Here is an 11555-nt window from a genome sequence, read left to right as displayed (position 1 = left end):
GGACTACGAAAAACTGGAATTTTGTTTTAGGAAAGGTATTTTTGCTTTAGAAGACTTTTTATGCAAAGCGTGGGGGAAAAAGGCACAATGTTTTGTTTGTGTAAAAAAAAAGAAAAAGAAAAACTGTTTCTTGTACACAATGCAATATTGAAGCAATGATTTGTATGGTGTGTCCTATAAGTCCATGTGGGCTAGGCCTGGGCGCCTTGGGTTCATGACACAAAAATAAAGAATCTATATATCTATCTACTGCACATTACACGGTACAAGAGTTTCAAATAACTGATGTAAAATTATCTTAATTTATTTTCTCTTCTGGGGGTCCCTGGTACAAAACATGGGGCGGAGGGGGTCAAAAGTTTGAGAACTACTGATTTACTGGACCGTCTCCAAGCAGGGTATTGTAATCCAAGAACCCACACCGCCCTCCTGCCACCCGGTGCTTGCTGTACACTACAGTATGGTGTACGGTACTGTGTGTGTGACAAGGAGCACGTTCCAAACAGCTGACTGTGGTGGGAGTCTTCCCAGTCTCTCTCTGTGTCTCGACGAGCCAAAATAAACGCTGTTGGAATTCACTGTGACTTTCAGAGAGCACAGTGCAGTGCAGTGGAGAGGAGAGGAGGGCCTGCAATTAAAGCCAGATGTTGTGCTCCGTTGTTCCTTTGCTCCATTCTAATGTCGACGTTGGTATATGATGTCTCACACTAATTGCTGCATGGGGCCGATATGACCATATGGCCATACTGTAGTATAGTAGGGATATGGGCAATTCATCTGTCATCATATCAGTGTTATTGGCCTTAAAATGCAATATCGGTATCGAATAGAAAATAATGCTGTATATCGGTTTTAGCAGATATTTTATTTTATTGTTGAAAAATTAATAAAAAAGCCTGAAAAAAACGTTTGTGATGATGAAGGCTGCAGATTATATCAGTGCTTTCTGGGGAAGCTTTCAAAAGAGTCAACTTGGAACATTTTTAAATAAAAATACTAGGCTACAGTATCAATACTGCAATCTAGAAGTAGTCCGTTACAAGTAAAAGTCCATAATGTACTTGAGTAAAAGTATAAAGGTTTTGGCATCAAAACGTACTTAAAGTACATTTTCTGAATTTACAGATTCAAATGTATAACGCGATGCGACACATTGTGAGATCTGTTATTTTCAAATGGCCGAAATGTATATAGGGCTGAAGTTCAAGATATGTTTAATACCTCTAAAATAAGATGGTTTTCATTGACCAAATTGGCAAATATTATGAGAAAGAGGGGAAAGAATTGTGAAAATAGCCGTACAACAAGCGGGCAGTCCGTCCTCTAGATATATTTATAACTCTATGGATACAAGTCAAGTGAGCAGAAAGAAACAATAATAAGCAGACTTGGTAACCTGACTGTAGAAAGTAACAGTACAGTAAAGAACCTGGGGGTTATTATTGATTCTGAATTGAATTTTAATTCACACATTAATCATGTTACCAAGATTGCCTTTTTTCACCTTCGAAATATTGCACGAATCAGAGCCTATTTGTCCTTGGACGATGCAAAAACGCTAATCCACGCCTTTGTTTTTTCTCGGCTTGACTACTGCAATGCACTTTTTTCAGGACTGCCTATGAAAACAACTGACAGATTACAACTTGTCCAAAATGCAGCAGCCAGAGTTTTAACTAGAACTAAGATGAGAGAACATATTACTCCAGTTTTGGCATCACTGCACTGGCTTCCGGTTGATTTTAGGATTGATTTTAACATTCTTTTACTTGTCTATAAAGCTCTCAATGGTCTCGCACCTTCCTACCTACATGACTGCCTGCCTAAATATGTCCCAAACCGCCCCCTAAGGTCTTCCACTGCTGGCCTGCTCGCTTTGCCAAAACAAATGGCAACTAAAAAATACGGGGGAAGCAGCTTTTTGCTTCTACGGGCCGTCGGCATGGAACAAGCTCCCACTGTACCTTCGTCAGGCAGCCTCTGTAGACATTTTTAAAGCTCAGCTCAAGACCCACTTCTACAACATTGCTTTTAATTGATCTTTTATTTTTTTATTTTTGTTATTCATGTCCTCACTGTATTGCATTACTGCTTGTTCTTAATGTTGTTGCCTTGCTTTTCTTTTATTCTCCATTTTTCTGTAAAGCACTTTGAGCTGCATTTCATGTCATGAAAGGTGCTATACAAATAAAGTTTTATTATTATTATTATTATTATTATTATTATAAGTTATAATTGATCCAGGTAACGTAGCTTAAAATAATACATAGTTCCAAACAATTATAATAATCTTTGACGATAAAGAATCATCAGCTTGCAGCTCAATCCATTTGGTTTACAATGTTACTTCTGAAACCTCCGACATTTGGTTTGATACATGCAGAAACCTGAGACTAGATGGGTATGACGCAGGGCCGTGCAGAGAGCACTGAGGGGGCAGCTCAAACACAGGAAGGGCACATGTGTGTGGGTGCAGAGTGCGCCCCGTTTTTCGGGGGTGGTCTTTTTGTGGGGTCCGTCCCTTGTGCCATTTCACACACCATAGAGTTATAAAGGATAGAGGGAGGACCGGAGTGACAGTCCGTCCGTCTCCGTCTCCGTCTCCCCCCCCCCCCCCCGTTTTGAAGCACCCCGAAGACTGCCGGAAGTACCATTATAACTGAATGGTTCGAGCGAGCGGAAGAGCAGCCCGGACCTCAAATTTGAGGTCCGGGATTACGCACGTTACGCACATGACGTCACCGAACATCCGTCCACCTCCATGAACGTGCTACAGTGCCACTTTTCGGCAGTAGGCCTAGGTAGTGGAAGCTTCAATGTTGGATAGCCTTACTGGGGGCTTGGGGCCTACATTCAATGTCTTATGCTAATGGAGAGGAGGCGTCGCATCTGATTTATCCTCTGATCATTTTCAGAACTTCCATTGCTCCAGACTGAATGATAGAAGCATTCGGGAAATTGTGGGAGGTCGCTGGGGACAGTTAACAAATGTGCGTCACAGCCAGTGCCTCTAATGAAAGGCCCTATTGATAAACACACATCAAACAAAAGTTATAGACCAGCTCCATGTTTCACTTCAGAGACAAGACAGAATGAGTGATGGAAAGTAACTAAGTAAGTACATTATTGAGCTTAGCCCAGTAACCCTGGGTAAACATAGTACCTTTCCTTTCCTTTCCTGGATTCCGACTTATGGAGGTTTTAAAATCCTGCTCGTAACCGAGGTAAACGGACATCAGATTTAGGGCGCATTCGGGAATAGCGCACTGAGCGCACTGTGCAATGCAAACTAATAGGCGAGTGCGCTCCCGGTGCGCATTTCCGAACGCACCCTTAACGTCCCATAGCTGGTGGTGACGGAGGCGTTGCATAGCAACCGGATCTATGTTAAAAGCTGCCGTGGGGCTCAACCCTTATATACACGGAGTATACGTTGGGGTCCGTATTTATACAGACTTAGCAAATAACATCCCCTAGCTGGGGGGTACGTATATATACGGAGAGAAATAATTAATGGTTATCTCATTATGAAGCACTTTGAGTTGAGTATATGCAATATTAACTACTTTTTCTTGTGCTATGGTATATACAGTATACAGCTAAAATCTAAAATGACACAGATGATTTAACGGTTTTAATGGGTTAAATGATAAAGTGTCCCTTTGCTATTTATTAAGTGTGATGTTGACTTATTTATGCTAAAGTCGTTCTTCCACATCTCTTCATCCACCAGCACCTTGAAGAACTGAGCTGCAGTGTTTATGAAATCTGATAGGGAGTGAAAACGTGACTCAGCTACAAAGATGCAGGCTCCCATTATTATTATTTTTTTTCCAATGTAAGCCAGCGACATGAAGACACAAAGATACATCCGCCGTTAGAGGCTGCAACAGCTACAAAGCTACAAAGACGTTTGGGCTGGTTTCAACTTCAAAGCTAAGACATATGCTTAGTATCTTTGTGTCTTTTGGTTTGGTGTTGGGCAGAAACCTCAGTCGGTTACAAGTAAAAGTCTGCGATTACAATTTGACTTGAAAAATATTGGCAACAAAATTATAGTTAAAGTATCAAAAGTAATTATTATTATTATTATTATTATTATTATTTTCACCAAAGACAGAGAAGTGAAAGTATTGACAATTGGAAATATCTCAAACAGTACAGTACTTGGGAGTAATTGTACTTGTGCGTCAGACACCTAACCTCATGAACCTTAGCATCCCTATTCTGGGCAGAACAATAACCGAAAATAGCTTATCTACAGCCGGGATCTGTGAGCAGCAGATTGGTTATTTTCAGATAGATATTTGGTGTCACTCCCTACCTCTATCCTCTATGCCAGTGGTTCCCAAACAGTGGACCAATTTAATGGGTCACAAGTAAATGCTCCCTTTATTTTCTTAGTTTAGTAGCCTAAGTATTACAATCAAATACTAAATAATCAAAGGAATTCCATAAAAACAATATGGTGACTGTGAAAATGGGCCTTCTGTAGATATACAAGCTCACAATGTTGCTGTGTTGTGTGCTTAAAAGAAGAAAGTAGTGACTGTGAAAATAGTAGATCTACAAGCTCACAAGTGTGGCTCAGAGCCTCTACCTGATGGCATCAATAGTCTAATATCTCCCCCTGTCCATAGGGATATCCCTTTGGTCTAGTGGTTAAGATTTTGGACTTTCATGTGGGAGACCCATGAAGTTCGAGTCCTGGGCGTTACATGTGCTTAAAATAAAAAAAATAGTGACTATGAAAATAGTAGATCTACAAGCTCACAACACGTCACTGTGGTGTGCTTAAACGAAAAAAGTAGTGACTGTGAAAATAGTAGATCTGCAAGCTCACAACATGTCACTGCATTGTGCATGTGCTTGTAGATTTCCACTAGTTTGGGTCCTACTCCTACACTGTATATAGGGTCTCAAGCTAAAACGTTTGGGAACCACTAATCTCTCTAGGAGGTCGTCCTCAGACGAGCCCTCCATCATCGCTTCCAGTCATCCTGGTTCTCCATACATCTGGCCAGTTGGTTGGTGCTAGACTCTATCTCTATCTATCTAGAGTCTCTCTTCTCTGAGAGTTGGACTGAAAAGGAGCAGATGTAAATGTAACTTCCCATCTCTTTTGTATACACTGTATACAAAAGATACTATACTGTATAGTGGGTTTTTTTTTGTATGACATGTAGACCTATTATTGTGTACATTTTGGAGGAGGTATGCTATGTTGATGGGTTGAATACATACTGTAGGACCACAATGGCAACAAGTCTCCCCAGGACTGTCTTACTGTACTATACGTGCTGTTTACATTACTGACTAATAAGTAATAAAGTATTAATTCAATCAATCAATATACAAAACGATGGGACGCCGTGCACGAAAACAAGAATTTCACCCATTGCTTCACCACCTGTAAACTGTAATTGTCACACTAAAAACAAATTCTGATTCAAAGGGAGATCAGATCTAGTATAGAGCCCTAGGAGACCCCAGTCAATGAAGTATTATCACCTCTGTCGGGTGGAAAACTCATATTTCCCAAACGCAAAAATAGCAAAAGTAGCAGATCAAAAAGTAGTGTCGCTTTGTGCCGCATTTCGAGCTTGTGGATTTGCATCATTTGATGCTTTTGTGTGACGCTATAGTACAGGGGTTCCCAAACTGTGGTGCGCAAATGCCCTCGGGTGGGTGACATGAAAAGGGGTAATGGCAGTTTTATGTAGCAGAAACGTCAAACTCTGGCAAAACACTGCTGTGAAGATATGTATAGAGCAGCTGCGGGAGTATACAGCAGCTGCATGTCTCTCAGTGCAGTGACATGCTGTGATAATTTGCCAAAATCATATTAAAGTATTTTACTATTACAATTTACATTTTCGGCCAAATACAACGAGACTTTAGTGTTGGGGGTGCGCCAGCTAAGTCAGGAGGTAACAGGGGGTACACGGGCAAAAACGTTTGGGAACCACTGCTATAGTATGATCAGGCCCTTAGACAGTTGATCACGCCATTTCTGTCTAATAAATGTTTGTTCTACTACTGTGTTCTATTACGTCATTGTGCTACTGTACTTTACATTTATATTAACATACTTTGCCATACACATTGGTTAAAATCATGTTTTATTCACTAAAATGGGTCTTGAATAGCAGTCTAAATTACTGTGTTTGTGCGTGCGTGCGTGCGTGGACGCTCGGCATACTTTTCATACTTGTGTGAATTTCCCACCCAAACCAAACTACACATTGTCAGCTTAGTTAATTATCATGGACATGTTAATGCTATACATTAGCCTACCATGCATCATAATAACAGTGTGCCGCAAAGCAATTTCCTGGAGAGTAGTCTTTCTGAACACATGGAGGAGTTTTGACCTCTGATTCACATTTTTCAGAACAAAAATATCTGTAGGCTTTCTGTTCTGACTGCACGCTGCAAATACTTAAAAAAGGTCTTGTTTTTTACTCATTATTATGCATAATGTTCAATGACACAATAAAATCGCTCATTGCAATTATTTGTGTGACAATTATCCATCATGTAAAATGTCATAATCGTGACAGGGTTATGTATTAAAAAACACTTTTTTATTCATGCCTATAGAGGGTAAGTGCGTGACATCATCAAACTCAGTTATGCGGGAACTTCTATTGAATGGCATAAAACTACTTTCTGGCCTTGACAGCCCATACATCCAAACAGAAAAGTTCTATTTGATTGCATTAAATGACGTTAAACAACATTAAACTGACTTTGTCACTCACTTTGCCACTCGATTTGCCATTGGCTTTATGTATGTGCATCCCCAAAATGTGGAGACTGTGTTGAAAATGGTTTAACTGTATATCTGTATCAGTGATTTGCAGCCTCCTGAACCAACAGAATATTAGTCAGACACCCTCACCAAACCTTAACCAAACCCTAACCTCACAGGGAGCCACGGGTGATTTTTAACCCGCAGCACGGGTGATTATTAACTCGCAGCACGGTTTTGTCTGACTAATGACTGTAGGACTGTTGGTATGTCTAACCAACGTCTGCACCCCCGTCTGATAGTGCTACATCCCATGCATGGTTCCCACAGTAGCCTCGCTGTCTCCACACTCCACAGCACGAACTGTCCAAACATCATCACCACCACCTGATCTCAGATCAGATCGGGATGCGGTGCATTGTGGGATGGGCTAGGGAGGACCCACATGCGCCTGTGTGTACATGGTTGTTGTCGGGTAGATCCACAAGCTCAGAACGCGTCGCTTTTAGCTGCATTTCGAGCTTTGTGGATCTGCTACTTTTGATGCTTTTGTGTGAGGCTGCAGTGTGATCAAGTAGGGTGTTGAAGATAAGAGGTTTCTGTCGGACAGCAACGACATACAGTGGGATTTTAGTCCTTAAACCCTCTAATATTAATAAAACTGCAACAGTACTATTTTCAGCTCACAATGTGACCCGTCGTGAGCTGATTCGATGCAACGCATTGTGTGAGCTTGTAGATCTGCTATTTTTGAGGGGCGCTTGCCCCTCCTATATACAGGTTTAATGTTTTCTTTGTCACTAACACAAACATTAAATGCCATTAACAATGAACAGAGTTTAATGTTCGTTTTGTCCTCGATGTTGTAAGATGAAAAGAGCGCCCCTCACTTCACACGGGTGTGATTTTTAAGGTGATTTTTTTTCCCCAGAAGAGATGCTGGCATTCAAGTGGTCAAACCTGCAATCTATAAGATTAACGCCCAACTTTATCAGTGATCACACTACAGCATCACACCAAAGCCTCAAAAGTAGCAGCTCATAAAGTGTCACTACGCGCCACATTTTGGGTCGTGGATCTACTACTTTTGCTAGTTTTGAATTTGAGTCCTGGAAAAGTAACAGTTTTGGTTTTCACCCGACAGAGACAATATGAAGACATTAGAATAGTCTAATTGACAGTCCATGAAGAGAAAATTAAGCCTCAATAAGGGGACAGACAGATGGACGGACAGACAGACAATCGTGTGACAATGTTAAGAAATAAGGATATATGATTAAGTTATAATTTAAATTGTGTGTGCTTCTGTATCAGTGTGACCACTTTGCGTTGAGAGTAAGCTTGGGGTCTAGTGACCTGTGACACATGGCCTTAGGCTGCTGACATACTACTACCACCACCACCACCACCATGCACCACATGTCCATGTCAATCCAGATAGGCGACAGAACAGATGGTTTTAGGTACATACTGCAATTACCGCATATAGAATGAAGCCATACTGAGAAAAGAATGTGTCATCACATGGGTTTTCAGATAGGGGTTGGAGTTAATTTGGCCAGAGTCTAAGACATGGATGCAGAAATAATTTGAGGGTCGGTTTGTACCAATGGCGTCTGTCTACATTGTTGCAGCAATTAATACAAATCATTCATGCTTTATAAGATAATGTGGTTGTGTGACTTTGTTTCTGAGGTGGTGCTGACAGATTTGACCCATTTCTCTCGGTCAGCCTGTGAGCAGTAAACAACAGACCTGGTGGTGGTATTTCTTAGCGATGTACCGATATCAGTTATTCCTTCCCGTCCCGTTACAGATTCCGATACGGTCGGTCGATACCGAGTACCAATTCAATAATAATTTTGAAATGATCTATGGCAGTGGTTCTTAAACTGGGGTCCAGGGACCCTCGTGGTCCTTGAGGGGGTTCCAAATGGACCCTTGCAGGGTCTGCAAGTCAGAAAGTGTACAAATGGAACCACTTCCATTTGTCCTTGAAATGAAACATGGATCTTGGAATAAGTAAAAATTCCATTACTAATCATTAATGTGCAGCTAGTTAGTAAGGTAAATTTAGTAAAATGATTATGTAAATATAGTACAGTATAAAACAGTCATGAAACATCAACTGAAACTAAATATTACCGTAAATGCAATCGGATCGGCATAGACTGGCATATACTCGCCGCGATACCGATACCAGCATTTTAGGCGGTACCGGCAGCTTTTTTGATGCTGTATGTATCGGTATATACCGGGCCAACTCTTACGCCCCTTTTCCACCAGGGTTGGACCTGTTCGGTTCTTTTTTCCTGCCTAATATTGAACGAGTTCAGTCCACTGACAATGAATTGGTTTCAGGACCCTAAAAGCTGGTTCGGAACTGGAACCAAAAAGAAAAGGTTGACGGCTCCGTGAAAGGTTCCAAGAATCTAGAACTGAACCAGATCTCGAACCAACGCGAGTCCTGCATAGGCGCACCTTAAAAGCGGATCTATAAGTGCATGTGTGCTGAAAAGCCTGGTGTAGCTCGGCGGTGAAACGCTATAGGCGCCTGTACTCACTCGTCTCTGGGACACATGCCGTCCTGGAAGATCCTGTCCAGGGGGATGATGGCCTGGCCCAGGAAGACGTCGAGGCCGATGAGGACGCGGTGCATGACGGTGAGGACCAGGTCTCCGCTGCCCGGGGGGTAGTCGCCCCGGCCCCCCGCCTCCAGGATGCCCGGGAGCAGCTCGAAGCAGCACTCCTCTTGCCACTCGGGCACCGCCGCCTTCTCCACCAGGCCCGTGGTGTACTTCTCCTTCCCCACCTGCAAGGAATACCGGAGAACTCGCCAGTTTACCAAGTCGCCATGGTCGAAAGTTCTTCATCAATGTCTTCATCGTTATGCTAACATGCTGTCTTCATCAGTGTAGTATGTCAAACTCCCAGATGTATTTATATAGTTCATTTCCAAAGTGCTCAAATTATTTTGTGCAATTAAATGGTCAGCATGTGAATACCAATGATAAGTAGGCCTACCACTAAGTAGGCCTACCATTTCAGGAATTGTTTACTAATGAATTACATTGTTTCGGTACTTTGGTGTTTATACTTTTAGCATTCCTACTTTCTCTAGTGTTAACTCTAAACAACTATCCTCTCTCTCTCTCTCTCTCTCTCTCTCTCTCAATTCAATGCAATTTAAATGAAGGTGAAGTCAATCTAAAATGCACTAAATCACTCAAACTATTAAATAATAATAATAATAAATTCACCTGTATAGGCCTAAATTATGAATATGAAACTTAACCAAGATATCTTTAAAAGTAAGTAATGAATGAATAGTGTGGGAAAGTGCTGCACGTTTTTAATCTAAAAGCAGATGCTAAAAACCCTACATGGACCATTACAGGTCCATTTGGTTCCATCTGCTCCACACTGGTTATGAGGGTCCTTGGAAACAAAACGTTTAGAGAACCACTGTCCCAGTGGACTACTAATGTGTAGTCAATCACTAATCAGTGTCATACATATTCTGAAGAAAACCTGGACCTGGAGAGTAATTTGGTCTCTTAAGACAGTGGGACCCCCAGGGGTCCTTGAGTGAGTTCAGCTAAATGATATAGTTTGTAACCAAACTATATCTCGGAGTTAAATTAATTATACACTCTGATTTAAATTAACATTGATTATATACAATATAAATTGGGGTCCCAGAGATAGAAATGCCATTAAATCAATGTGGAATGGATCTGTAGACAAATATGCTTGTCAAACTGGGGGTCCTTGAAATTAAACGGGTTGAGAATCACTGCTAGCCATAAAAATCTTCTCTTATGGGGGTCCGTCCCTGGAATATCTTTTCAAATGGGGGTCCGCGGGCTAATAATTAGTGTCAATATGGGGGTCCTTGACATGACAAAGTTTGGGAACCAAGATCAAAATAAAGTCAGTCAAGTCTTTCTTGCCACATTGCCACGGAGACATTGTGTCCGTGTATCGACATAATATTGAATCGATGACCCCCTCCATGCCATGCAGTGCCCAATATCACCTGGATGATGGTGTAGAGGTAGCGGCTGCCGTGCTTGCCCTTGGTCCGCAGCCCCCTGGCGCGGAGCACGGTCACATTCACGTGCGTGGGGACCCACCGCTGGTCGTCGTCCAGGTCTATGAGCGACATCATCTTGTGACCCCGCTTGGAAAGAGAGAAAGAAAGAAAGAAAGAAAAAAGCCCCCCCTCCTCCTCCCAAAAAGTGTCGCGCTGTTCTTTCTTCTTTCTTGGTTGTGGCTTCTTCTGGTAGTAGCCTATTTGAGAGAGCCGAGCGCGTCTTGGTCCGTTAATTTAGGATCTGCTAGCTCTCTCGATCTCGCCCTTTGCGTTTTGGAAACAGACGCAGGACTGCAGAATATCAACAATTAGTCCCACACACACGCACACACAAACAAACACACACACGCTGACACACGCACAACACGAAACAACAAACACAGACACTGTCTGGCTCTGGGATCTCCTCTCCCCGACGTCAGTTCTTGCAGCAGCAGAGGAGATCTAGACATAGGCCAGCTGTACGGCGCCGGAGGCACTGATGATGATCGCATGGCATTCCTTAAAATCCTGTGTCAATGCCGTTTATAGGCCATCGGTCAGACTGCAGTGCAATGCCTGCCTCGACGTGCATGTTGTTGTGCGAGCACGATCTCGATCCTGTCTATCGGTCCATGATGTCGCATCAATACCAGCCTATAGTTCTTCTACTGTCCGACTCCGAGTCGAGATAAAGACTCCGAGCAGTCATTGTGTGTCTGCACA

The 11555-nt window shown here is 42.3% G+C and overlaps 1 protein-coding gene across 1 annotated transcript in view; it reads right to left on the bottom strand.

Moving 5' to 3' along the window:
- rab11fip5b (RAB11 family interacting protein 5b (class I)) overlaps positions 1-11555 on the bottom strand; it is a 25540-nt gene extending 13985 nt beyond the window's left edge. The window contains exons 1-2 of the mRNA XM_080774470.1: positions 10794-11555; positions 9319-9566 (exon numbers count right to left, since the gene is read on the bottom strand). Of these exons, the coding sequence (XP_080630596.1) occupies positions 9319-9566; positions 10794-10925 (380 nt within the window). The 5' untranslated portion in view covers positions 10926-11555. The remainder of the gene's footprint in view (positions 1-9318; positions 9567-10793) is intronic.

Source organism: Protomyctophum bolini (assembly GCF_963924005.1).
Source record: "Protomyctophum bolini genome assembly, chromosome: 10".
Lineage (NCBI taxonomy): Eukaryota > Metazoa > Chordata > Actinopteri > Myctophiformes > Myctophidae > Protomyctophum > Protomyctophum bolini.
Note: the sequence above shows the minus strand (reverse complement) of the source record. Positions and strands in the feature narration are given on the sequence as shown.